The sequence below is a fragment of the Ranitomeya variabilis genome, chromosome 4 (genome assembly GCF_051348905.1).
Source record: "Ranitomeya variabilis isolate aRanVar5 chromosome 4, aRanVar5.hap1, whole genome shotgun sequence".
In the NCBI taxonomy this organism is placed as follows: domain Eukaryota; kingdom Metazoa; phylum Chordata; class Amphibia; order Anura; family Dendrobatidae; genus Ranitomeya; species Ranitomeya variabilis.
Window position 1 is genome coordinate 227,953,699 of NC_135235.1, and position 26,794 is coordinate 227,980,492.

General features: G+C 44.3%; 1 protein-coding gene across 11 annotated transcripts in view; it reads right to left on the reverse strand.

Annotated features, from left to right (window-relative positions):
* MAG (myelin associated glycoprotein) overlaps nucleotides 1-26,794 on the reverse strand; it is a 95,134-nt gene that overhangs the window by 20,756 nt on the left and 47,584 nt on the right. For all 11 annotated transcript variants that reach the window (XM_077260134.1, XM_077260135.1, XM_077260138.1 and 8 more), the window contains one exon: nucleotides 726-798. In XM_077260134.1, the coding sequence (XP_077116249.1) occupies nucleotides 726-774 (49 nt within the window). In that variant the 5' untranslated portion in view covers nucleotides 775-798. The remainder of the gene's footprint in view (nucleotides 1-725; nucleotides 799-26,794) is intronic.

Consider the following 26,794-nt stretch of genomic DNA (forward strand, 5'->3'; position numbering starts at 1 on the left):
ATTAACTTCTTTGGAAATGTGTTGTGGGAGTGCTCTGTGATCTATGCAGAGGTCACTGTGGAAGGAAGAGAAGAGGGTAAGCTGTGACCATCACCTTTTATCTTGTATGGGAAATATTTTTTTACTCGCACTTTGATCTCAGCAGAATGGGGAAGGAGGTGAGCTTTGAGCATTATCAATTATCTTCCATGGTAAAGGGTTGTGGAAATTCTCTATAGCAGGTTAGCTGTGATCATCAGCTATTATCTTTTATTGGAGAGAATTGTAAGCTTGTACTTTGACCCATGCAGTGGTCATTGTGCAGATAAGGGGAGGAGGTGAGCTTTGAACATTACCAATTATCTTCCAGGGTAAAGTGTTGTGAAAATTCTCTATAGGAGAAGGTGAGCTGTGATCATCAGCTATTATCTTCTATTGGAGAGAATTGTAAGCTTGCACTTTGACCTATGCAGTAGTCATTGTGCAGGGAGTGGGTGGAAGTGTGCTTTTTCTATCTCCTATTCTAAATGGTGCATATCATATTATCTATATATAGGTTTGTCGGGCATAGAAATCTGACTGTTACCAAGAAAAAGCTGCTGAAAATGGATCTCTTATGTGGCTAAGTGGCAAGAGTGAAAACAATAAATAATAATACAGATAAAAAAATGATAAAATATGTTTAACATGAAAACTAGATCATTTTCTGATGTCACATTCCCTTTAAGATTGATTATTCCTCTTACCTTCTAAAAGTATTAATAGAAAAGGAAGGGATTTCCACCGCCATTCCATCTTCTAAACCAGTAGATAAACTCTCTGTAATAAAACACATAAAATATCATATTGGATGAGTTACCCAATGATTGAAGGTCAGTGGCGTGCCAAGGACGCACCCCATGCAGATGGCTATAAGGCAGTAGTCTATTGGTGGGGTCAAACTCCAAATGCACATATGCCCTCTGGTCTGGACAATAAGTATCAGGAAGGTTCGAAAGTCATATTGGTAGGGGACCACTTTCTGCTCAGCCAAAGGCTTGTCTGGCCACCAGGTTGGCATCACAAGACCTAGCACAAGGGTCCAAAGTCGATCTCAGCCTCGGATTGAGGAGAACTCTTTAAATTCATAGAAAGGTTAACGATTTCGTAAGGAGTCGCCAATAGTACACTCAGAATAGAAATGTGTAATTGGAGATTACTCATGTGTGGTGACATCTCGTAGCTCTGTGATGTGCGTAGGATGCAAACGAAATCTATGAAATATGAATCAAAAGACATAAACATTGTAATTGTAGTAGATGTCAAGATGTTTTAATGAGTAGGAAGACTTCAGAGGCATGTGACATGACGGGGATGACAGATCTCGCTACAGATGAATGTACACATTGTGTAGAATGACAAACGGTGCGTTACTGATCTGAATGCTTCCCAAAGATTGGAGGAAGGGAAGAGAATAATCTGTCTGCAAAAGGTTCGCGGTGCCCTAAAAATCTGAGCATTTATCCTGCACCATATTGCAGCCAGGATCCACCTACTTGGGAAATGATGCTTCACCAGAACATGTTTAATCTCTTCCTGACGGGATTTTCTTTTCAGTTTTCCTCATTCTATTTCCCCTTTCTTCCAAAAGCAATACCTTTTATTTCTCTTTTGTTTTTTCCTCATCAACATAACTGTAAAAAGGAACTTTTCTTTCTTGCGGGGTGAGTTGTAGTTTTGAATGACACTGTTCGTTTTACTATTTATAGGACTGAAAAATGAATAAAAAATCCAAAGTGGAATGAAATGGTGAATAAAAATGGAAAAAAACAATTCCATTTTTTTTTGGTGGGGGTGGCTTGTTCATGATAAAACTGGACTGGGAACATCAGTTCAGTAAATTTATGGCAATATCAGACTTCTAAGAATTTTGTATTTTTAGCGGTTAGACCAAATGCCAAACTTTGTAAAAGGGAAGAGACACACAACCATATAACTCTGACGAGGAAAACAACGCAATTGTCACGATCCAATTTTGGATGTGTGACAGCTCCGGTTCCACTATGTTTTAAATGTAGCTTTTTCCTTTCAGGACCAGTGGGGGTTAATGTAACAGAATATATATCTACCCAGCAGGGGGTCAGTCAGTGGATGGCACAACACACACAACGGGCTGGTTTAGGGGACAGGAAGGCCCTACCGATAGAGAAAAGAGGGATGGTCACCACCTGAGCTCAAAATTGTGCTTGTCCCTGCACTCCCCTAATGTCCTAAGTGGGTCCTTCACCCCACCACCATCAGGAATCTTGTCCCTCGCTGCCACCTAACACTACCCTGGCTAATGCACTGGCTGGAAAGGGCACTAGCCTCACCACTGCAAATAGTACAACACAGAGGACAGTGACAAACATGAGAAAGACAAGGTGAAAACACAACACTTAGCTTCCAGACTCCGCTGCCAAGCTCCACACCGCAGATGACACAGAAACAGGACTCCAAAACTCCAGAAGTAGCTGACACCAGAAAGCTTACAACTGCACGACTGATCTCCATAGAATAACTCTCTCACCAACAGTCAGCTGATGCATCAGGTGACCATTTAAATGATGGTGGGAGCGGTCACCACCCACATCAGCTGACCTGAACATTGGAATGCTGGCTTCTAATTGGGCTAACAAGCAAGAGGTTTGTAGCGGGTTCTTATACATCCAGGGTTTCAGTGGATTGTCATAATATATGGGAAAGGGCTTCCTTTATCCTGGTCAATGTACTTTATAGTGGACCCTACAGAGTCCCTGCCACTGGTTAAGAAACATGTTCTTCCCGGTGGGCATTAACACAGCTATCCAATTCCCAGGCTTAAATTGTCTCACTCTAGCTGACCAATTATACCCCATTAATTTTTCCTCTTGGGCCTTGAGGAAGCACTCTTTTACCTGTCCCTTCACTTTTTTCACATGACACAACAAAACATGCCTGGCCCCTTGCGAAAACCGATCATTGACACCCACCTCCTGGGGACTCCCTTTTACATTTTCCAGAGTAACTTTTACTGTTAAGTCTCTGAGGTGAGTAGTCCCAAAGTAGTCCTGGAACTTCTCCAGGTCAGGGATATTGGCTTCAGGGAATGCTTCCTCATCCTCTTTTCTAGCCAGTACAGTGAATAAGATCACGTGACTTTGTTACCATAGCTGACTCCTGCTGACATATTGGAGTACTGAGTGTTACAGCTTTAGCCCACAAGTCCCAGAGCAACAGAAAGTCACATGCGATAACAATATCATGCAATAAGTCTTTGACCAATCCCACTTGTTGGGACATGGTTTGACAGTCTGTGCATACGTCAACCCAAGCCATGGGATAGTTCTTGGCATCTTCATGGATACAATTTACCCCAACCCCCTTCCCAGGGACTAGCACATGTGGAAGTTTGGCACTTACCAAGGTCACCAAACTCGCTGAGTCCAGAAGTTTTGTCCCTTGGATATCGATCACAGTCATCTAGCATTCCTCAAATACCTTGCCATGATGAGAAATAGCACTGCATGCAGGGTAGGTGAAGTAGGAGTAGTGCTGGCCTTTGCTGCAGTCCATTGGCTTCAAGGTTAAGGGACAAATGAGTAATATATAACTTGGGACTTGTCACCTCCAATAGATAACTGTACAAGATGTAACCATTGAACCTGGCTATGACACCTCCTGCATCTTTGTGAGTTCCGCAGACTTGGACTTGGACCCTCTTCAACCTCTCACTCAAAACTGGTGTTTTCCCCTCATCCTTCAAACATGCCAAGATCACACCCATCCTCAAAAAGTCCTCCCTTGACCCATCCTCTGTGTCTAGCTATCTATCACCCAATACCTCTTCTCCCTTATGCCTCAAAACTACTGGAACAGCATGTCCATCTTGAACTGTCCTCCCACCTCTCCTCCTGCTCCTCTTTGACCGGTTACAATCTGGCTTCCGACCCCATCACTCAACTGAAACTGCCCTAACTAAAGTCACCAATGACTTACTGACCGCCAAGAGTAAGCGACATTACTCTGTCCTCCTTCTACTGGACCTGTCTTCTGCCTTAGACACTGTGGACCAGTCCCTCCTGCTACAGATTCTCTCAACTCTTGGCATCACAGACTTGGCCCTATCCTGGATCTCGTCATATCTGACAGACCAAACATTCAGTGTCTCCCTCTCCCACACCACCTCCTCAACTCACCCCTTGTCTGTCGGTGTTCCTCAAGGCTCAGTTCTAGGACCCCTACTCTTCTCCATCTACACCTTCGGCCTGGGACAGCTCATAGAATCCCACAGTTTGCAGTATCATCTCTACACAGATGACACGCAGATCTACCTATCCGGACCTGACCTCACCTCTTTACTCACTAAAATCCCATCCTTCTTTTCTGCTCGCTTTCTAAAACTGAACATGGACAAAAAAGAATTCATCATCTTTCCCCCATCTCACTCTACCCCTCCACAAAACCAGACATCAATGTCAATGGCTGCTCACTTTCCCCAGTCCTGCATGCTCAGTGCCTTGGTGTGATCCTTGACTCTGCCCTCTCTTTCAAGCTACATATCCAAGCATTTTACCTCCTCCTGCCATCTCAAATTCAAAAATATTTCCCGGATCTGCGCATTCCTTGACCGCGAAACCACAAAAACACTAGTGCACGCCCTTATCATCTCCCACCTTGACTACTGCGACCCCATACTCTCTGGCCTGCCCTCTAGCACTCTGGCACCACTCAAATCCATCCTACGCTCTGCCCAACTAATCTACCTATCTCCCAGCCTCTCCCCTATGTCAATCCCTTCACTGGCTTCCTATCGTCCAGAGACTCCAGTTCAAAACCCTTACTATAACTTACAAAGCCACCCACAACCAGTCTCCTCCATACATTTGTGACATGGTCTCCCGGTACTTACCTACACGCAACCTTCGATCCTCACAAGATCTCTTTTTCTACTGCCCTCTTATCTCTTCTTCCCACAACCGCATCCAAGACTTCTCCCATGCTTCTCCCATACTCTGGAACTCTCTACTCCATCACATCAGACTCTCGCCTACCATAGAAACCTTCAAACCTTCAAAAAGAACCTGAAGACTCACCTCTTCTGACAAGCCTGCAGTGATCCTCAACCTACTGAACCACCGCACAACCATCACTACACTCTCCTAGTGTATCCTCATCTATCCCCAGTGGGTCCTCCCTCCTTCTGTACCTGTTAGTGTCTTGTTTTTTGCTCGAGTTTATTGTATTTTTCTATATTTTCCCCCTTTTTCACATGTAAAGCGCCGTGGAATAAATGGCGCTATAAAAATGTATAATCATCTTTCCCCCATCTCGCGTATCCCCACTACCTGATCTATCTATTATGGTAAACAGCATTACGCTCTCTCCCGCACCTGAAATCCGCTGCCTTGGGGTAACTCTCGATTCTGCCTGTCCTTCAAACCGCACGTTCAAACTCTTGCCACCTCCTGTCGCCTCCAACTCAAAAATATTGTCAGAATCTGTCCCTTCCTCAGCCCACAATCTACTCTTGTGCATGCCCTCATCATCTCCCACCTAGATCACTGCAACAACCTCCTCTGTGGCCCTCCCGCTAACTCCCTTGCACCACTCCAGTCTGTCCTCAACTCAGCTGCTCGGCTCATCCACCTCTCTCCTTGCTACTCCCCTGCTTCACCCCTCTGCAAATCCCTCCACTGGCTCCCAATTCCTCAACGAATCCAGTTCAAACTACTAACACTGATCTACAAAGCCATCCACAACCTGTCCCCTCCCTATATCTCTGAACTAATTTCCCACTATCTTCCCTCACGTAATCTTCGATCCTCCCACGACCTCCTACTCTCCTCCACACTTATTTGTTCCTTACACAACCGCCTCCAAGATTTCTCCCGAATATTCCCCATCTTCTGGAATTCCACGTGTCACTCAACACGTCCGATTATCCACCACCCTCGAATCCTTCAGACGGAACCTGAAAACCCATCTCTTCAGGAAAGCCTACAGCCTGCAATAACCATTCTACCGCCTCACCAACCACCTGATCTGCCGCCTCACCAACCACCCGAGCCGCCGCCCCACCAAACACCTGAGCCGACGCCGCCCCACCAACCACTCGAGCTGCCGTGTCACCACCGCCAAAGCTGCTGCCTCACCAATCACCCAAGCTGCTGCCTCACCACCACCAGAGCTGCCGCCTCACCACCACCAGTGCTGCAGCACACTGACCTCCTGTCTCTTCTCCATTATCCCAAAGAATGTAAGTCCGCAAGGACAGGGTCCTCTCCCCTCTGTACCAGTCTCTCATTGTAAATTTGTTTACTGTTAACGATATCTATAACCCTATATGTAAGTGCGGTGCCACAGGGTCCTGGTCGTCACAGTGGTATTGCTTTCCTCTCGGGGAGAGTGATGCTACGTTTGGAGGCAAAGAAGGATAACTGCATCCAGGTATCACAAACATGCAACACAGTTCACACTCCATGCCACCGGGGGGAGCTTCTGCTCCTATTTTCAGTATTAGGTCACTCCCCACATTGGTAAAACTGGTCGCCTGTAGGGAAAGTTAGTCAGTTGCTGGCTGAGCTCCGCTCAGTTAGTTGGTCCCTGGCAGGGGTGGATGTCATGATTCTCAATGGCGAGAGAACATAGCCCAGCATATATGAGAACTAGCTCTTGGAAGATGGAAACTATACTGACCATGAACTAAACCTGCCGCACAACTAGAAGTGGCCGGGTAGCATGCCTACGTTTTTTAACCCTAGATGCCCAACGCCAGCCGGAGAACTACCTAATCCTAGCAGAGGAAAAGACAGTCCTGGCTCACCTCTAGAGAAATTTTCCCAAAAGGCAGACAGAGGCCCCCACATATATTGGCGGTGATTTTAGATGAAATGACAAACGTAGTATGAAAATAGGTTTAGCAAAATCGAGGTCCGCTTTCTAGATAGCAGGAAGACAGAAAGGACACTTTCATGGTCAGCAGAAAACCCTATCAAAACACCATCCAGAAATTCCTTTAAGACTCTAGCATTAACTCATAACACCAGAGTGGCAATTTCCGATCACAAGAGCTTTCCAGACACAGTAACGAAACAGCAGCTGTGAACAGGAACAAAATGCAAAAACACACAAGGACAAAAGTCCAACTTAGCTGGGAGTTGTCTAGTAGCAGGAACAAGCACAGAAGGCTTCTGATTACATTGTTGACCGGCAAGAAACTGACAGAGGAGCAAGGTTATATAGCGACTCCCACATCCTGATAGGAGCAGGTGAACAGAGGGGATGATGCACACAAGTTCAATTCCACAAGTGGCCACCGGGGGAGCCCAGAATCCAATTTCACAACAGTACCCCCCCCTCAAGGAGGGGGCACCGAACCCTCACCAGAACCACCAGGGCGATCAGGATGAGCCCTATGAAAGGCACGGACAAGATCGGAGGCATGAACATCAGAGGCAGTGACCCAAGAATTATCCTCCTGACCGTATCCCTTCCATTTGACCAGATACTGGAGTCTCCGTCTGGAAACACGAGAGTCTAAGATCTTTTCCACAACGTACTCCAACTCACCCTCAACCAACACCGGAGCAGGAGGCTCAACGGAAGGCACAACCGGTACCTCATACCTGCGCAACTATGACCGATGAAAAACATTATGAATCGAAAAGGATGCAGGGAGGTCCAAACGGAAGGACACAGGGTTAAGAATCTCCAATATCTTGTACGGGCCGATGAACCGAGGCTTAAACTTAGGAGAAGAAACCCTCATAGGGACAAAACGAGAAGACAACCACACCAAGTCCCCAACACAAAGCCGAGGACCAACACGACGACGGCGGTTGGCAAAAAGCTGAGTCTTCTCCTGGGACAACTTCAAATTGTCCACCACCTGCCCCCAAATCTGATGCAACCTCTCCACCACAGCATCCACTCCAGGACAATCCGAAGATTCCACTTGACCGGAGGAAAATCGAGGATGAAACCCCAAATTACAGAAAAACGGGGACACCAAGGTGGCAGAGCTGGCCCGATTATTGAGGGCGAACTCCGCCAAAGGCAAAAAAGCAACCCAATCATCCTGATCCGCAGACACAAAACACCTCAAATATGTCTCCAAGGTCTGATTAGTCCGCTCGGTCTGGCCATTAGTCTGAGGATGGAAAGCAGACGAAAAAGACAAATCTATGCCCATCCTAGCACAGAATGCCCGCCAAAATCTAGACACGAATTGGGTCCCTCTGTCAGAAACGATATTCTCAGGAATACCATGCAAACGAACAACATTCTGAAAAAACAGAGGAACCAACTCGGAAGAAGAAGGCAACTTAGGCAAGGGAACCAGATGGACCATCTTAGAGAAACGGTCACACACCACCCAGATGACAGACATCTTCTGAGAAACAGGCAGATCCGAAATAAAATCCATCGAGATGTGCGTCCAAGGCCTCTTCGGGATAGGCAAGGGCAACAACAATCCACTAGCCCGAGAACAACAAGGCTTGGCCCGAGCACAAACGTCACAAGACTGCACAAAGCCTCGCACATCTCGTGACAGGGAAGGCCACCAGAAGGACCTTGCCACCAAATCCCTGGTACCAAAGATTCCAGGATGACCTGCCAACGCAGAAGAATGAACCTCAGAGATGACTCTACTGGTCCAATCATCAGGAACAAACAGTCTACCAGGTGGGCAACGATCAGGTCTATCCGCCTGAAACTCCTGCAAGGCCCGCCGCAGGTCTGGAGAAACGGCAGACAATATCACTCCATCTTTAAGGATACCTGTGGGCTCAGAATTACCAGGGGAGTCAGGCTCAAAACTCCTAGAAAGGGCATCCGCCTTAACATTCTTAGAACCCGGTAGGTACGACACCACAAAATTAAACCGAGAGAAAAACAACGACCAGCGCGCCTGTCTAGGATTCAGGCGCCTGGCAGACTCAAGGTAAATTAAATTTTTGTGGTCAGTCAATACCACCACCTGATGTCTGGCCCCCTCAAGCCAGTGACGCCACTCCTCAAAAGCCCACTTCATGGCCAAAAGCTCCCGATTCCCAATATCATAATTCCGCTCGGCGGGCGAAAATTTACGGGAAAAAAAAGCACAAGGTCTCATCACGGAGCAGTCGGAACTTCTCTGCGACAACACCGCCCCAGAATCCAATTTCACAACAGGTGGAATCCTGTCAGAGAACGAAGGAGAAGGACACGGAGCTGTGCATACCCTCAGAGCTGCAGCTCCCAGAAAGAGACACACAGAAGGCAGAACTGCATTGCAGCGAGCGTGAAGGAAGTTGTAGCAAAGGAGTGGATACCAGAATGGGGGGACCAGCCCTACACAGGCTGCCTCCTTCTGAGGCGCAGAATCCCGGTAGCCAGAACTCTGAGGGAGTAACGACCTTTATGGTTTGCTCCAGACACCAGCAGGACACCTAATTTCACGTTACCTGTATGCCCTACACCCAGGAGGCACGGTGGCACCCCTTAGAGGCTGGGGCATGACAGAGTCCCTATAAACCGCCTCAAGCCACCAGTCATATGGGTTTGTCCTATCCTATATGGGGGACAGAGAGAGAGAGATTACATCTGTGAGGACCTTATGTGAAGCCTTAGGCAGTAATGAACTACAACACTGCAGCGCAAGGGAAGGCTACTGATTTCCACCTGGACAAGGGGACTCTGGACTTGCCTCCAAACCGGACGGGCTCTGCCTGCCCTGTGGTCTGGTGCCCTGGACTGTGGATGCTGAAGTCTTCAGTAAAGGTAAAGAGACTGCAACCATGTGTCCTTGTTCTTCTCTGCGCCTCTCACCATCCACCATCTACACACCGGGAAGCCCTGGGGACATACTTCACCTGTGGGAAGGTATACTATCTAGCTGCCATAACATCACCCCAGTGGACCCCTTAAAGCAGCGTCGGTCACCCTGACCGAATACCACAGGAGGCGTCACGAACACAAACTTTATCCCTTTAAAGACCTTTCCCTTTTACACAGACGTCCCAGGGCCACAGACCGGGTCAGCCACCATGACATCCCCCTGTGAACCAAAGGACCGGGTACCGAGTACCCCACGGCCCCATGGGGCGCTCCATAACCCCTTTTCACATGTACAGCACCATGGAATTAATGGTGCTATATAAATAAATAATAATAATAAAATACTTTTGGGTATCCCAGAAATGTGACTTCAGGCTTCCTTGGTTGCTTAGGGAGTTTGACATAGCCAAGTAATTTTTCAGATTAAAAGATGCACTACAAATATAGAGGAGGAAAACTAGTGCCGCATGCGCAGATTGAGATTACCACTTCTGACTCGCTCCACCAGACATTTTCCTGAAGCCCACCACCATCAGCTCCTGCCTCGTGCTGATGGGACACCTTTCCTGCAGTCCAAGGATCACAGAATTACCCCTCCTGCCATCGTTCGGCTTCCTGAGGCAGAGACCCTCCCTCCTTTGAGCTCACTCCACTGCCGCTTCCCGGTAAGCTACACTTGGACTATAAGACACTCCCCCATTTTCCTCCCAAATTGGGGGCAAAAAGTGCATCTTATAGTGCAAAGGATACAGTATTTTCCCACAAGTGCCACAAGGTCATCTACATTCTGGGGATCTCCTTGGGCAACCAAGCTTTGCACGGGCTTAGGTAGTGAGTGGATAATCCAGCCCAGTACGACTCATTCCACAATTTTTGCTAGAGAGCCGGTCTCAGGCAAACATCTGGTACTGAGAAAGCTTGTCTCTTTGGTAGTTTGGCACCCCAGGAGTTCAGGTACCACAGTGGTGCTGCCTTCCTCTCGGGGAGGGTAGTGTCATGCCTGGAGACAAGAGGGATCCCTTGGCAGGTTATCTCACACACAACACCTTCTAAATCCAGGCCAGAAGGGGGATCTCAAAATCCACTTTTAGGGGAGCTTCCCTCATTAAACATCCTAGTCTGGAGGAGGAGACAAACAGTTGGTCCAGGGAGACCGAAGGAGATAGTTGGTCCAGGGAGACCAGAGAGAGCAGACGTCTGGTGCAGACGAGAGATGGGGAAGGAGCAGAGGACTGATCAAGGGCTAGAGGAGGCTGCGAGTGGGCCTCCTGTGAGCCAGAGTGCAGAAACCGGGCACCGGGAGCCCGAGGCTGTGGGGAGCTGCAAGCCCCATAGCAGAGCCGGAGGGCAAAGTACTGAATGAAATTGCCCATACCACACCTAAGGTACAGCAGCAGTTAGAGCCTGGAGTCACAGTGTCAGAGACCCCAAGAGAACGGCTCAAGTTGCCTACAGTGCAGGTACTGTCCCAGGACAGCAGAGAAAAGGGTACCTTGCCAGCAAGCTACAGGTAGCAAGGGACCAGAAAACCAGCCCATAGTGGAAGGCCCCCAACCTGACTTGCTAAGGGGATTTCTACTTGTTCTCAGGCTGCCTGGTCTCCTTCTGCACCTGTTGCCGCAACCCTGGACTGAGGCCTGCTACCAGGGCCCACGTCAGCACCTGGCGAGCCCAGGCAAGTGCCGGGCCCCTGGTGAGATGGGGGGGCCCATTCACGGTACAGACAGTGTCGGCGTTAGGGGCAGGCAAGTGCCTAGGACCCCAGCTCCCCAGGGGCCCTCAGCTAGTGGCACATCATGCAGCCGCTATGGGGCCCCTGTGAGGCAGGGGGGCCCGCCTGCCACCAGTGCCAACTCCTCCGCTGCATTGAACTATACCGGCATCTGCCTCTGACACTGCGGGTGTGCGATGATGTCATCACACACTCACTGTGTGCCGGACAGTGCAGTGGCAGCCGCTGAGACAGGAGCAGGGAGCAGCGCAGGCATGAGGAGAGGTGAGGAGTGTGGGTTTTTTTTTACTATAACAGTGAGTACTGGACTGTGGGGCCATTCTGTGAGGGATGGGGGAGAGAGATGTGGGCTGTGCTATATACTAAATGGCTATGCTATATTCTACATGGACTGTGCAATATGCTACGTGGGCTGTGCAATATGCTACGTAGGCTGTGCAATATACTACATGACTGTGCTATATACTACATGGCTGTGTTATATACTACGTGGGCTGTGCTATATACTATGTAGGCTGTGTTATATACTACGTGGGCTGTGTTATATACTATGTGGGCTGAGTTATATGCTACGTGGGCTGTGTTTTATACTACGTGGGCTGTGTTATATGCTACGTGGGCTGTGTTATATACTACGTGGCTGTGCTATATGCTACATGGGCTGTGTTATACACTACGTTGGCTGTGCTATATACTACATGGCTGTGCTATATACTACGTGGGCTGTGTTATATACTACGTGGCTGTGCTATATACTACATGGGCTGTGTTATATACTACGTGGGCTGTGTTATATGCTATGTGGGCTGTGTTATATACTACGTGGCTGTGCTATATACTATGTGGCTGTGCTATATACTCCGTGGCTGTGCTATATACTATGTGGCTGTGCTATATACTATGTGGGCTGTGTTATATGCTACGTGGGCTGTGCTACATACCCATTTTGCACTTTTACAAATGTTCCACGTTAATACTTTCTAATGTTTACTTTAAAAAGTTTTCCATTAAAAAATTGTCATATTCAATGTATGCAGTGTTTTCTTTGCAGCAAGTTCAGCTAACAATAAAATGCCTACTGGTAACTGAGGAAGAGGGAGTAGGTCACAAAAATTGGCATATAAGGGGATGACTTATATAAAGCCTCTCTGCTGTATAATATTGTAGAATTTACAAAAGCTATCACTCATGTAAGAAGTGAAATCTGGCATTGTATTATACCTATATTGCCCTGCTGTATCTGTGCATCATGAATCGTGGTATGTGTGTAAGGGGGGCCCACTGAGACTCTTTTGCCCGGGGCCCTCAAAAACCTGGAGCCGGCCCTGCCTGCTACCATCAGTAAATCAGGTAAAGACTGCAACTCTGTGTCCTCCGTTATTTACTGGCAACCCACCATCCTTGCCATACACCTTGAGAGCCCTGGGGACCCCGCTGCACCTCTGGGAAGCATCACCATCTTGCTGCAACAACGTCACCCCAGAGGACCCCTTTTAGCAGCGTTGGTCCCTCTGACCGAGAACCACAGGTGGCATCACGAATAGACTTTATTCCAAAATACCCTTTAAAAGACCTTTCCCCTTTAATTGAGTCCAGCCACCGTGACATCCCCTTTAAGTGCGACCGGACCCGGTACCGAGTATCCTTATTGCCCTGGTGGGCGACTCAGTAGCGCCAGAGGTATACCCATTGTGCTCAGACTACCATGGTTAAGCCCAAACCATTAGATTCGCCTTAAGTCTGTCGTACTCTTTGGCATCCTGCAGGGCAAGGTCATAGTATGTTTTCTGCAGTTCCCCCTAAGGTACAGAGCTAGGACCTCTGCCCATTGCTCTGGGGCCAGTTTCTCTCTGTCTGCCAGCCTCTCAAATACAGTCAGGCAAGCCTCCATGTCGTCTTCCAGTGTCATCTTGTATGAGGCTTCCCGTACTGTTCACTTCAAGCGGATACCTTCACTTTGGCTGGCAGATGATGCCATCTGCCTGGACTGGACATTTTATGCCAGGAGAGCCATCTGCTGCTGCTGTTGTTGTTGCAACTGCTGGATCAAGAGTTTGTTGGTTTCTTGTTGGTCAGGCTGCTGTTGCTGGATATTGGCCTGGACCAGTTGCTTAACAATCTCCTCTATGCTTTCAAACTGTGTTTGAAATATTGTAGCTGTCTTTACCCTGAACATTCAATCTTTACACTGCAATCACCCGTGCTCTCTGGGACTTCACACCTTCATTTCATCCACCAATTGCAGGGATTCAATCTCTCTGGAAGGCATTAGACATTAGGCCTTGGGTAGCAGTCACGCAGGCTATACCGTTTTGATCCAAACAAGTGCAGTTTTTATTGCTTTCCCCAGGTTGAACAGCACCAAAACAAACTCAGAAACATAAATACCTAGCCTTGTACAGATGCTAACCAAACAGAACAGACCCTGGCTACACACACAAGGCTGAGCTAGCCCCAGCTCAGTCAAATAAAACTGCCATTGTCCATAGCAGCCACTGATACTTGCAGTTTGGTGCACACGACCTCTGCAGACTTGTCTCAAAGAGATTCTAGTTTGTTTCACTCCTCAACTTCAAGACACATCCAGTCTGCTCAGCCTCCCCAGCAGACTGACTTAGATGAACACCTAGCCTGTTTATATGCGGTCAGCCAGGTGAAAGCCTACAGAGCTAGTATTTACCCCTAGCCTACCGGGCATTGCTAATATATATATATATATATATATATATATATATATATATATATATATATATATATATATACAGTGCCTACAAGTAGTATTCAACCCCCTGCAGATTTAGCAGGTTTACACATTTGGAATTAACTTGGCATTGTGACATTTGGACTGTAGATCAGCCTGGAAGTGTGAAATGCACTGCAGCAAAAAAGAATGTTATTTCTTTGTTTATTTTTTTTTTTTAAATTGGGAAAAGTTTTTTCAGAGGGTCATTTATTATTCAACCCCTCAACCCACCAGAATTCTGTTTGGTTCCCCTGAAGTATTAAGAAGTAGTTCAGACACAAAGAACAATGAGCTTCACATGTTTGGATTAATTATCTCTTTTTCCAGCCTTTTCTGACTATTTAAGACCCTCCCCAAACTTGTGAACAGCACTCAAACATGGTCAACATGGGAAAGACAAAGGAGCATTCCAAGGCCATCAGAGACAAGATCGTGGAGGGTCACAAGGCTGGCAAGGGGTACAAAACCCTTTCCAAGGAGTTGGGCCTACCTGTCTCCACTGTTGGGAGCATCATCCGGAAGTGGAAGGCTTATGGATCTACTGTTAGCCTTCCACAGCCTGGACAGCCTTTGAAAGTTTCCTCCCGTGCCGAGGCCAGGCTTGTCCGAAGAGTCAAGGCTAACCCAAGGACAACAAGGAAGGAGCTCCGGGAAGATCTCATGGCAGTGGGGACATTGGTTTCAGTCAATACCATAAGTAACGTACTCCACCGCAATGGTCTCCGTTCCAGACGAGCCCGTAAGGTACCTTTACTTTCAAAGCGTCATGTCAAGGCTCGTCTACAGTTTGCTCATGATCACTTGGAGGACTCTGAGACTGACTGGTTCAAGGTTCTCTGGTCTGATGACCAAATTGAAAACTTGTGGAAGGAGCTCAAGATTAAAGTCCACATGAGACACCCAAAGAACCTAGATAACTTGGAGAAGATCTGCATGGAGGAGTGGGCCAAGATAACTCCAGAGACCTGTGCCGGCCTGATCAGGTCTTATAAAAGACGATTATTAGCTGTAATTGCAAACAAAGGTTATTCCACAAAATAATGAACCTAGGGGTTGAATAATAATTGACCCACACTTTTATGTTTAAAATGTATAAAAATTTAACTGAGCAACAAAACTTTTTGGTTTGTAAGATTTATGCATCTGTTAATAAATCCTGCTCTTGTTTGAAGTTTGAAGGCTCTAACTTATTTGCATCTTATTAAACCTGCTAAATCTGCAGGGGGTTGAATACTACTTTTAGGCACTGTATATATATATACATTGTTACATTGGAATTGTTAATCCCATGCAAGGTTCTAGGCACCGGACACATCTCCCTGTACATTGTACCACCCTAAGCAGGGAACGCAAAAGGGACAGAAGGGGCTTGTCCCGGCCTTCCACCTCCTGGTCTGGGGACAGTCTCATCAGCACACAATGATATCTCTTGTATTGTGAGACCACAAGCGGCTATTGAATCCTCTGTGACGGTACAAAAACTGTTTTGATCGCACAGTTTAACGCAGGGCTGTGGGTCGAGCCAATAATTGAGTCACTTCCACATGCGAAGGGATCTGTGTGGGGGTGTACGAGGCTCTCATCATCTGCTCACTGCGGAGGTCTGGGACTTGTTTTCTTGCAGATTAACACTGTCACTGCTGGACTTTTCTAATTATGGAGGGGCATCATGCGTAAAGCAATGATGACGGGTGAGATCACCCCCTCGAATGACTAAAACTTAAAGTTCAGTTTAACTGCAACCACGTAATGACTTGTTGAAATAGCTTAAAATAACAAGTAAAAAAATAACTGACATTTGTAGTAAAACACTGCAATGTTCGGTCACCAATAAAATTCATTGAGTAGCAGGAGGTGGGGGAGGAAGGAGATGCAGCTGCAGTCTCACTGTGAAAAGGATGCTGTGAGAGGGGAGGAGGGAGACGGCTGATTGGCTCAAAGTTTACAGAAAAGTCTGACATCACACCAGGATGACTGACCCACCCACTCATAAATAACGGCTACTAGGGACATGGCTGGAAGAAGCAGTGGGGGCAGAAATGCTCTTTGTCTGGACTACCCAAAGCTTCTCTAGACTTACACTGCTGGAAAATTTTGGCTCTAAGGGCTCATCCAAGTCATAATTGTACCCCAAAGTACAGGAATTTTTACTTTTATGTTTTTTAGGTCTTTGCTATGTTCCCAGCTGCCCTTCAGTCTATCAGCTATGGCTGGTCTTCTTGGCAAGAAGGGCATGCATGGCATACATTTGTTATATAGTATGCAGCTTGGAAACTAGCCCGATCCCTGCACCCCTCTAATGCTGCAGAGGCAAGGCTGTCTTTCCTTACAGCATGGGAGAACACACTGTTCAGACCAGTAGTATGACCATGCTGCTAGTTTATACTGTCATTCTTCAGGAGCGAACCGCCACTCAAGGAGCAGGAAGCTGGGAGGCTGGGGAGCGGTGCACTCCTGAAGAAAGATGATTAACTGACCCCTTTATCTCATTCTGCATCCGACAAATCAGAGGCTTTAAAAGACAAATGATGCAAAATTGTTAATTTAGCCAAGTGGCACATATGATTTTTAGTCAAACATACGAGCATGAGAATGTAATACATGCAATAAACTGAAATGTAAAAAATCCTCAGAAGGTACTGATATCCATTAAGAGAAAGATCATCAACCTCAATGAACTTCTGTCCCTGGTGGGCAGTTTCTTTCCTCCTACTCTCACAATGGCAATATTTTTCACAAAGCACAGCATGCACATGGCTATTATTAAACAGAACAAGCCCAACATAAACTGTAGTTCTTGTAAGTCTGTACCTTTGATAATCTCCTCCTTCCTCTATGAGTATCCAGTGTCATAGAGCTGAATAAGTGGTCCTAATATTATCTACTAAATCTAAAGGTCCCTGCAGCACCCTGCTTCTCCTCAGTGCTGCAGGCCTCTCCCCCTACTCTCCTCTGTGATTCCTAGATAGATTGCAATAGACAATAAAAGATATGAGAGAGACAGAAAAAAAAGAAAGAATGAGTGAAAGAAATGATGAGTGACAAAAGAGGAAAATTAATAGGAGAGACACAAAAGAGACAACAGGAAAGACAGAAGAGAGGATGAAAGCGAGAGAATGAGAGACAAGGAGAAGAGAAGTGCTGTAGTAGACAAATTATTGTAGTAGGTTATCATTATTGGTACCAAAAGGTTTTTTTATTTCATAAGGATACTATTGTTGCAAAATATATATATTGACAGGAAATAACAAATGTGATGGGTGATCAGACTGATAAACTGGCAGGCAAAATTTTTATAACATTTTTTACCAACAATGTGCCCTTGGATTTTCCACTCTTCTATAGGAAACATGATTATGCTTACTCCTGAACATAGCTGAGCTAAAAATTAATGAGGATGCTGTGAGAGTGTTTTACTAGGGTCAGTAAGTGCATTTGTTTTTAATGAGTTAGTTTCTTTAGGTGCATCTGTTTTTTCATGATATTAACTGTATTTTCACAGCCGAACATAGCATAGCTGAGCTGTGCTACAACCCAACTGTCATACAAATGAGGATGCCATGAGAATGTTTTATTAGACGGGGTTCTTAGCTGCATGTGTTTTTCAGGAATTTGAAAGCATCATTGTAGATTGTAAGCCTGTGAGCAGGGACCTCACTCCTAATGTCACTGTTTAAATTGTCTTAACTTGTATTGAATTTATTGTCTGTACATGTCCCCGCTTAATTGTAAAGTGCTGCAAAATATGTTTGCGCTATACAAATAAAAATTATTATTATTATTATCATTAGGTGCGTCTGTTTTTCATGAATTAGACAGGGCCATTAGGTGCATCTAAAGCTGGTATTAGTGGTAATTTCAGGGCCTAGCATAGCTTAGCTGAGCTGTGCTACAACTCAAGTCAAATAATAAATGAGAATGTCATAACAGTTTTTTATTAGACAGGGTCATTAACTGCATGTTTTTTTTTCATAAATTATACAGAGCCATTGGGTGCATCTATTTTTCATGAGTTAAACAAAGCCATTAGGTGCATCTGGAGCTGAATCAGAAAAACCTAAAAAAGACCCTACTAATATTTACAACAACTTTAATTAAAGCATTTTAAAAGCTAGGGGGTTTTACCAAGCAAGGGTAGGTCACATAGATGAGGTATTGGGATTCTGACCCTCGTTTGGCCTAATGGTATCCCTGCTTTGCCATGGAGGTTGGCACCCTAAAGAGCGATAGGAGTGCCCTTGCTCAATGTCGACTCGCCCTCAATGACCCTGTTATACCCTACAAAGAAGTAGCATTACTGTGAACAATCAAATAACAGCAAACAGGTATATGGAACCTAAATGTGACCCAAATGGAAACATTAAAAATACAGGGAGATAATCCTAACCAAGACTGTAAGCATATCATCTGTCTTATTAGTCAAACAACTTTAAGTACATCACGTACATTTGAAGCTGGTATTAATGGCATTTTCAGACCTGAGTGTAGCCTAGCCAAGCTGTGTTGCAACCCAAGTATCATATAAATGAGGATGCCATGAGAGTGTTTTATTAGACAGGGTCATTAGCAGCATGTGTTTTTCAGGAATTAGATACAGTCATAAGGTGCATCTGGTTGTTAATGAATTAGACAGGGCCATTAGGTGCATCTGAAGCTGATTTTAATGGTATTTTGACAGCCAAGCATAGCATAGCTGAGCTGTGCTACAACCCAAATATCATAAATGAAAGTGTTTTATTAGGCAGAGTCATTGGCTGCATGTGTTTTTCAGGAATTAGAAAGCTTCATTAGGTTCATCTTTTTTCAGGAATTAGACAGGGCCATTATGTGCATCTGAGGTTAGCATTAATGGTATTTTCACAGCCGAGCATAGCTTAGCTGATCTGTGCTACAACCCAACAGTCATAAATGATGATGCCATGAGAGTGTTTTATTAGGCAGGGTCATTGGCTGTATGTGTTTTTCAGGAATTAGACAGGGCCATTAGGTGCATTTGAAAATGGTATTAAGGGAATTTTAGAGCCTAGCATAGCATAGCTTGTCTGTGCTGCAACCCAACTGTCATATAAATGAAGATGCCAAGAGAGCGTTTAATTAGACAGGGTCATCAGTTAAATGTTTTTCTTCAAGAATTAGATAGCGTTAATAAGAGCATCTGTTTTTCATGAGTTAGGTTTTTAGTTTCATCTGTTTTTCATGAATTAGACAGGGTTATTAGGGGCATCTGAAGATGTACTACAACACAACTTTCCGATAAATGAAGGCTGCCATGAGAATGTTTTATTAGACAGGGTCATTAGCCGCATGTGTTTTTCAGGAATTAGATAGAGTCATTAGGTGCATCTGTTTTCTATTAATTAGACAGGGCCATTCCTATCATGAATAAAACAGGGTTATTGGGTGTATCTGTATTTGTTATCAGGGAGATGACAGAGCCACACATAGCATAGTTAAGCTGTGCTACAAATCCGCAGTCAAGATCAATGGGGAGGTTTTTTTAGACCGGGTCATTAGAGTCATCTGCACATTCTTGATTGATAGATTTACAAATACAGATAATGGGATCCGTGGCAATAAAGGGTAAAGAAATCTATGTTTGGGCATCATTAGGAGGTGATAGATTTTAAAAAAAGGTTACGGTATATTGGCACCGTCTACTAATTCTTCATTTATCGAAAACTGAGAGCACATGATTTGGAAGAACCCTTTAATGAACCTTGTGCCGAGATTTTACAATGTTGCAATATTATTATGAAATGTATCAGTCCTGTCAGATACCAAAACAATTCCCAAAATCTGTCAGTGCCTCCTGTCCCCACATTCTGGCCTGGAGATCATTACTTTGGCAGGGCAGTATGGTGTTGTTAGACTTCACCGTATTATGTAGATGAAGTCGTCGGAAAGCAAAATAAACAGATGAGAAGCATATGATGAGAAATGCTGCACAATCGTACATGGTTGGGAAGGATCGCTGTAAAATGCTGAAGGATTGGAAGGGAAGAAACATGCAAAACCACAGAAACAAGCAGACAAAGAGAATGGTCACTGCCTCCTGCAAAAGCAGAACACTCCTCTCCAAAAAATACTCTGTGCTGCTGAAAAACCCTTACAATTCACACTCCACTTAAATGCTCTGTGCTGCTGGAAGACCCTTATAGTCTTCACCGTGACCTTGCTTTATAAAGCATTAAATCACCAAGGGTTTTATCAGGAAGAACACTACCATCCGCATCACAAAAGCCATAGAAGCCTGATAACAGAGAACAATAGCTGGCATTTAACTGATGATAAGATACATTTTTTGTTTAATCCCATTTTAAGTTAGCTGAAATGTTCCGCTATACTATACAGCCAATTACTAGGAATCCTGACAACCAGGCAGAGAAAAAAAAACACAATAAAACCGCAGTGACCGCAGAAAGATCACAGATTTACTGAGAAAGAAACAACGACCTTTGTGCTCAGAAATAAAAAAAATCTTCTTCTGAGGATCACAACGACATTAAACAGCTCGACCAACAATAAGCCCCTGTCAAGGCGATCGCCCATCACAGCCCCGCATTGTGTTCAAGGTCAGTTGCTGTTCTGTGTAATATCTGCCTATTATGCCTCCTTTATATATTTTAGTTATAGAAAATACAGCTTTAGTTTGTAAAAATAATAACACCCCAAAACGGAAAATATCAGAGGCATGAGATGCTGCAACCGAGAGAATATGATGCAGCAGCAAAAAACACTCGCTTCACAATTAAAGTATTATAGTAGCTATATTCTTGTACATAGGGGCAGTATTATAGTAGTTATATTCTTGTACATAGGAGCAGTATTATAGTAGTTATATTCTTGTGCATAGGAGGCAGTAATATAGTAGTTATATTCTTGTACACAGCAGCAGTATTATAGTAGTTATATTCTTGTACATAGGGGCAGTATTATAGTAGTTAAATTCTTGTACATAGCAGCAGTATTATAGTAGTTATATTCTTGTACATAGGGGCAGTATTATAGTAGTTATATTCTTGTACATAAGGGCAGTATTATAGTAGTTAAATTCTTGTACATAGCAGCAGTATTATAGTAGTTATATTCTTGTACATAGGAGGCAGTATTATAGTAGTTATATTCTTGTACATAGGGGCAGTATTATAGTAATTATATTCTTGTTCATAGGGGCAGTATTATAGTAGTTATATTCTTGTACATAGGAGCAGTATTATAGTAGTTATATTCCTGTACATAGGGGCAGTATTATAGTATTCTTGTACAAAGGGAGCAGTATTATAGTAGTTATATTCTTGTACATAGGAGCAGTATTATAGTAGTTATATTCTTGTACATAGGAGCAGTATTATAGTAGTTATATTCCTGTACATAGGGGCAGTATTATAGTAGTTATATTCTTGTACATAGGAGCAGTATTATAGTAGTTATATTCTTGTACATAGGGGCAGTATTATAGTAGTTATATTCTTGTACATAGGGGCAGTATTATAGTAGTTATATTCTTGTACATAGGAGGCAGAATTATAGTAGTTATATTCTTGTACATAGGAGCAGTATTATAGTAGTTATATTCCTGTACATAGGGGCAGTATTATAGTAGTTATATTCTTGTACATAGGAGGCAGAATTATAGTAGTTATATTCTTGTACATAGGCGCAGTATTATAATAGGTATATTCTTGTACATAGGGGGCAGTATTATAGTAGTTATATTCTTGTACATAGGGAGAAGTATTATAGTAGTTATATTTTTGTACATAGGGAGCAGTATTATAGTAGTTATATTCTTGTACATAGGAGCAGTATTATATTAGTTATATTCTTGTACATTGGGACAGTATTATACTAGTTATCTTCTTGTACATAGGAGCAGTATTATAGTAGTTATATTCTTGTACATAGGAGCAGCATTATAGTAGTTATATTCTTGTGCATAGGGGCAGTATTATAGCAGTTATATTCTTGTACATAGGGACAGTTGTTATGATCCGGTGACCTTGGAGTCACATGAAAACTTTCTCTGGAGTCGGTGGAACCTGTACTGACCGCAAATCCTGAACTAACACCGCAACTAGAAGTAGCCATGGGGTGTGCCTAACAAACCCTAGACACCTCGACACAGCCGGAGGACTAAATACCCCTATAGATGGAAATAGGAATGCTATCTTGCCTCAGAGCAGACCCCCAAAGGATAGGCAGCCCCCCATGAATAATGACTGTGAGTAGGAGAAGAATAGACACACGCAGGTAGAAAACAGGATTTAGCAAAAGAGGCCACTCTAGCTAAATAGGAATGGATAGGACAGATTACTAGGCAGTCAGTATTAAAACCCTTCCAAAAATATCCACAACAGATAATACAAAAAGTTCCACAATCTAACTAAAGACATGGAGTGTATATCTGCCACTCCAGAGAATCCAGCAAGACTGAGAAAATACTGACACAATCTAAGCTGGACAAGAAAACACAAAGAATAGCACTGAATTGTGAAGCACACAGAATGTGTGCCACAGGAAAAAAAAACCAGACACTTATCTTTGCTGATTTGGCAGAAAGACAGGAGGAACCAGGCAGAGGTCCAACACCTCCCAACAACAATTGACAACTGGCAAGGACTAATGAATCCTGCACACCTAAATACCCCAGTCAGAACTGCAATCAGCAGACACACCTGACCAGGACTGCAACCCAGGGACAACTGCATTACCCCCTACTACCACCGGAGGGAACCCAAAAGCAGAATTCACAACAGACAGTATTATAGTCGTTATATTCTTGTACATAGGGGGCAGTATTATAGTAGTTATATTCTTGTACATAGGGGCAGTTTTATAGTAGTTATATTCCTGTACATAGGGACAGTATTATAGTAGTTATATTCTTGTTCATAGGGGCAATATTATAGCAGTTATATTCCTGTACATAGGGACAGTATTATAGTCGTTATATTCTTGTACATGGGGCAGTAATATAGTAGTTATATTCTTGTCCATAGGGGCAGTATTATAGTAGTTATATTCCTGTACATAGGGGCGGTATTATAGTAGTTATATTCTTGTACATCGGGGCAGCATTATAACAGTTTTGTTCTTGTACATAGAAGACAATATTATACTTGTCATATCTTTTTCTTGGTCACCTGTGCAATTTGTTTTAACCACTTACAGACTGGTTGCCTTCTGGGTCATCTGTCACCAGAATCGCTCTTTTAATTTGCGATCCGTTCATTTTTTCAGTGCTAGATAATCAGTCAGACATTTCTTTAATGCCTATAGGCTGAGGACCACTGTGGCTGACGATTTATCTCCCCAGGCAGCAAGAAGAAGAGTCATCCTACACGAGACCATTATAGATGAAGAGACTTTTTGATCTTTCAGGGAATGTATTAAAGCTTTCCGCATGGATGTTTTGAGTTATCTCTAAACTGTCTGATAACAAAAGCTCTATAGGACGCCGCTGGATCACCTAACAATAGAAATGATTATTAGAGTCAATTACCCTCGTTCTAAAATAAAAATCTGCTGCCTCTGAGCTGTACTTTATTTCTGGAAACCATAATAACCATTGTCTGCGGATGGGCTCGGTGCGGCTCGGAGCGGCGTGCACATCACAGATATATTTTTACATTTAGATCTTTAATGGGCTGCATTTATAAATGTTCCTATAGACATGAAAGGCAAGTTACCGGCCTTAAAGAGATTCATGCCCAGATTTACATATGATAATGAGTAGGACGAGCAATATGGCTTTCTCTGTGACATGGGTTCTCAATAATTGGCTCAACAGATGCATTACATGGGAGTGGGTGTATGTAGCTGTTTTGGAGCCTATGGAAATGGGGGCTGACTTGTGTGACTACACACACCGCACAGCGAAGGCAATAGGTGAATACTCTACCTACTATTTGTCCAAACCCATGGCCAAGGAAGTCTTAATGCAATTGAGTTTCTCGAAGAAGAAAGTTGATGCCATGGGAAAAAAGAGATTTTCTAACTAAGGTTGAGTTAGAAGTTCCAACCCTGTAACTTTCATTAGGGTTAGGGTTAACCCTAACTCCAAACTAAGGTTGGTTTGGGCTTCCATAGACCCAGGGTCACAGCAATGCTCCATCTGTCGTGAAAATACAAGCTCCAGCGTGCCATGGCAGAACATCTTTAAGGGGATGCTGGGAGTTGAAGTTCATCTTCTAGAATGCCTCAATATGATGACCCTTGATGACCCTTGATGTGAGACAGTGAATAGAATAGAATGGGCTCTATATATATCCAGAAGGGACCGCTTTATTCTCGATAATATTGGAGGTCATAAAATAATGTCATATTCTAGTGTTTCGACATTACTTTATGGAACCTGAATGTGTAGAGAAATTCATTCAATTTCATTCCCACTACTGGAGCTCCGCTGCACCTCCCCCGCGGAGCAGATGGTGCTATGCCGATATATACCATGAAGGGATCACTTTATTCTCAGGATCATTGGAGACCATAAAGTAATAACATATTCTAGTGTTTCGCCATCAATTTATGGAACCTGGATGTGTAGGGAAATTCAGTCAGTTTCATTCCTTTTACTGGAATGGTGCTGCACCTCCCCCGCGGAGTAGGTGACCCGGTGCTGATATATACTGAGAAGGGACCACTTTATTTTCAGGATCATTGGAGATCTCTATTGATCATAAAGTACTGGCATATTCTAGTGTTTCACCATCACTTTATGGAACCTGGATGTGTAGTGAAATGCAGTCAGTTTTATTCCCTTTCCTAGAGCTGTGCTGCACCTCCTCCGTGGAGCAGGTGGTGCTGTGCTGATATATACTTTGAATGTAGCACTTTATTCTCAGGATAATGTAGATTCTCTTTGATCATAAAGTACTGGCATAATCTATTGTTTCACCATCACTATAAGGACTTGAATGTGTAGTGAAATTCATTCACTTTCATTCCCATTACTGGAGCTGTGCTGTACCACCCCTGCGGAGCAGATGGCGCTGTGTCAAATTATACCATGAAGGGACTGCTTTATTCTCAAGATCAATGGAGTTCATAAAGTAATAACATATGCTTGTGTTCCACCATCACTTTATGGAACCTGGATGTGTTGGGAAATTCAGTCAGTTTCATTCCCTTTATTGGAGCTGTGCTGCACCTTCCCCCGAGGAGTAGGTGGCCCAGTGCTGATATATACCAAGAAGGGACCAGTTTATTCTCAGGATCACTGGACATCGTAAAGTAATAACATATTTTAGTATTTCACCATCACTTTTTGGAACCTGGATGTGTAGTGAAATGCAGTCTAAGGGGTATCGTTTCTCCTTATGGAGAGTGACATACCATCTCTGGCTTGTCAAGGTAAGGAGGCTTATTTGCCGTACAATGCTCCTCTGGGAAATTAAATATGCAAATTGCCTCTTCTGAGAAAAAGAGGACTTAACTCTATAGTGCCACCTGTTGGAAGTAGCGATCCTACGAGTCACAATCAACCCTCTAACGAGTTGTGCAATATGACTTAGGATAAAAGCCAAATCAGTATCTCAATTCGCAGACACGGTGTTTCGGGCTGTTGGCCCTCGTCAGTGCGAAGCATGAGAACTGATTTGGCTAGGTGAGAGGCTCTGGACTGGGGTCTAAGGGGTATCGTTTCTCCTTATGGAGAGTGACATACCATCTCTGGCTTGTCAAGGTAAGGAGGCTTACTTGCCGTACAATGCTCCTCTGGGAAATTAAATATGCAAATTGCCTCTTCTGAGAAAAAGAGGACTTAACTCTATAGCGCCACCTGTTGGAAGTAGCGATCCTACAAGTCACAATCAACCCTCTAATCAACCCCTTAGACCCCAGTCCAGAGCCTCTCACCTAGCCAAATCAGTTCTCATGCTTCGCACTGACGAGGGCCAACAGCCCGAAACACCGTGTCTGCGAATTGAGATACTGATTTGGCTTTTATCCTAAGTCATATTGCACGACTCGTTAGAGGGTTGATTGTGACTTGTAGGATCGCTACTTCCAACAGGTGGCGCTATAGAGTTAAGTCCTCTTTTTCTCAGAAGAAGCAATTTGCATAGTGAAATGCAGTCAGTTTCATTCCCTATAACAGAGCTGTGTTGCACCTCCCCCGCGGACCAGGTGGCACTGTGTCGATATATATTGTGAAGGAACATCACTGGAGAAAATAACGTAAAGGTAAATTCTAGTGTTTCGCCATCACTTTATGACATGGGAAAACCCATTTAAAGGGAACCTGTCACCAACTTTTTTCCAATATAACCTACGGCCACCACTTTTTAGCCCCATGTGGGGGCAGGGTTGAGAAGAGTGAGCCTATGCCGAAGCACAAAGGGTAACACTGTGTGGATGATGTAAGAGACGTCACCCAAGCACAGAAGGAGGATGGCACTGCAAGAAGAAAGGAGGCACCGGACCAAGAGCAAGCGGCACCCATCGGACTGGACCGCTCCGTAGCTGAGTATAATTAAAGGTCTTTTTTTGCCTGAATTATTGTCATATGTACAGCATTATAT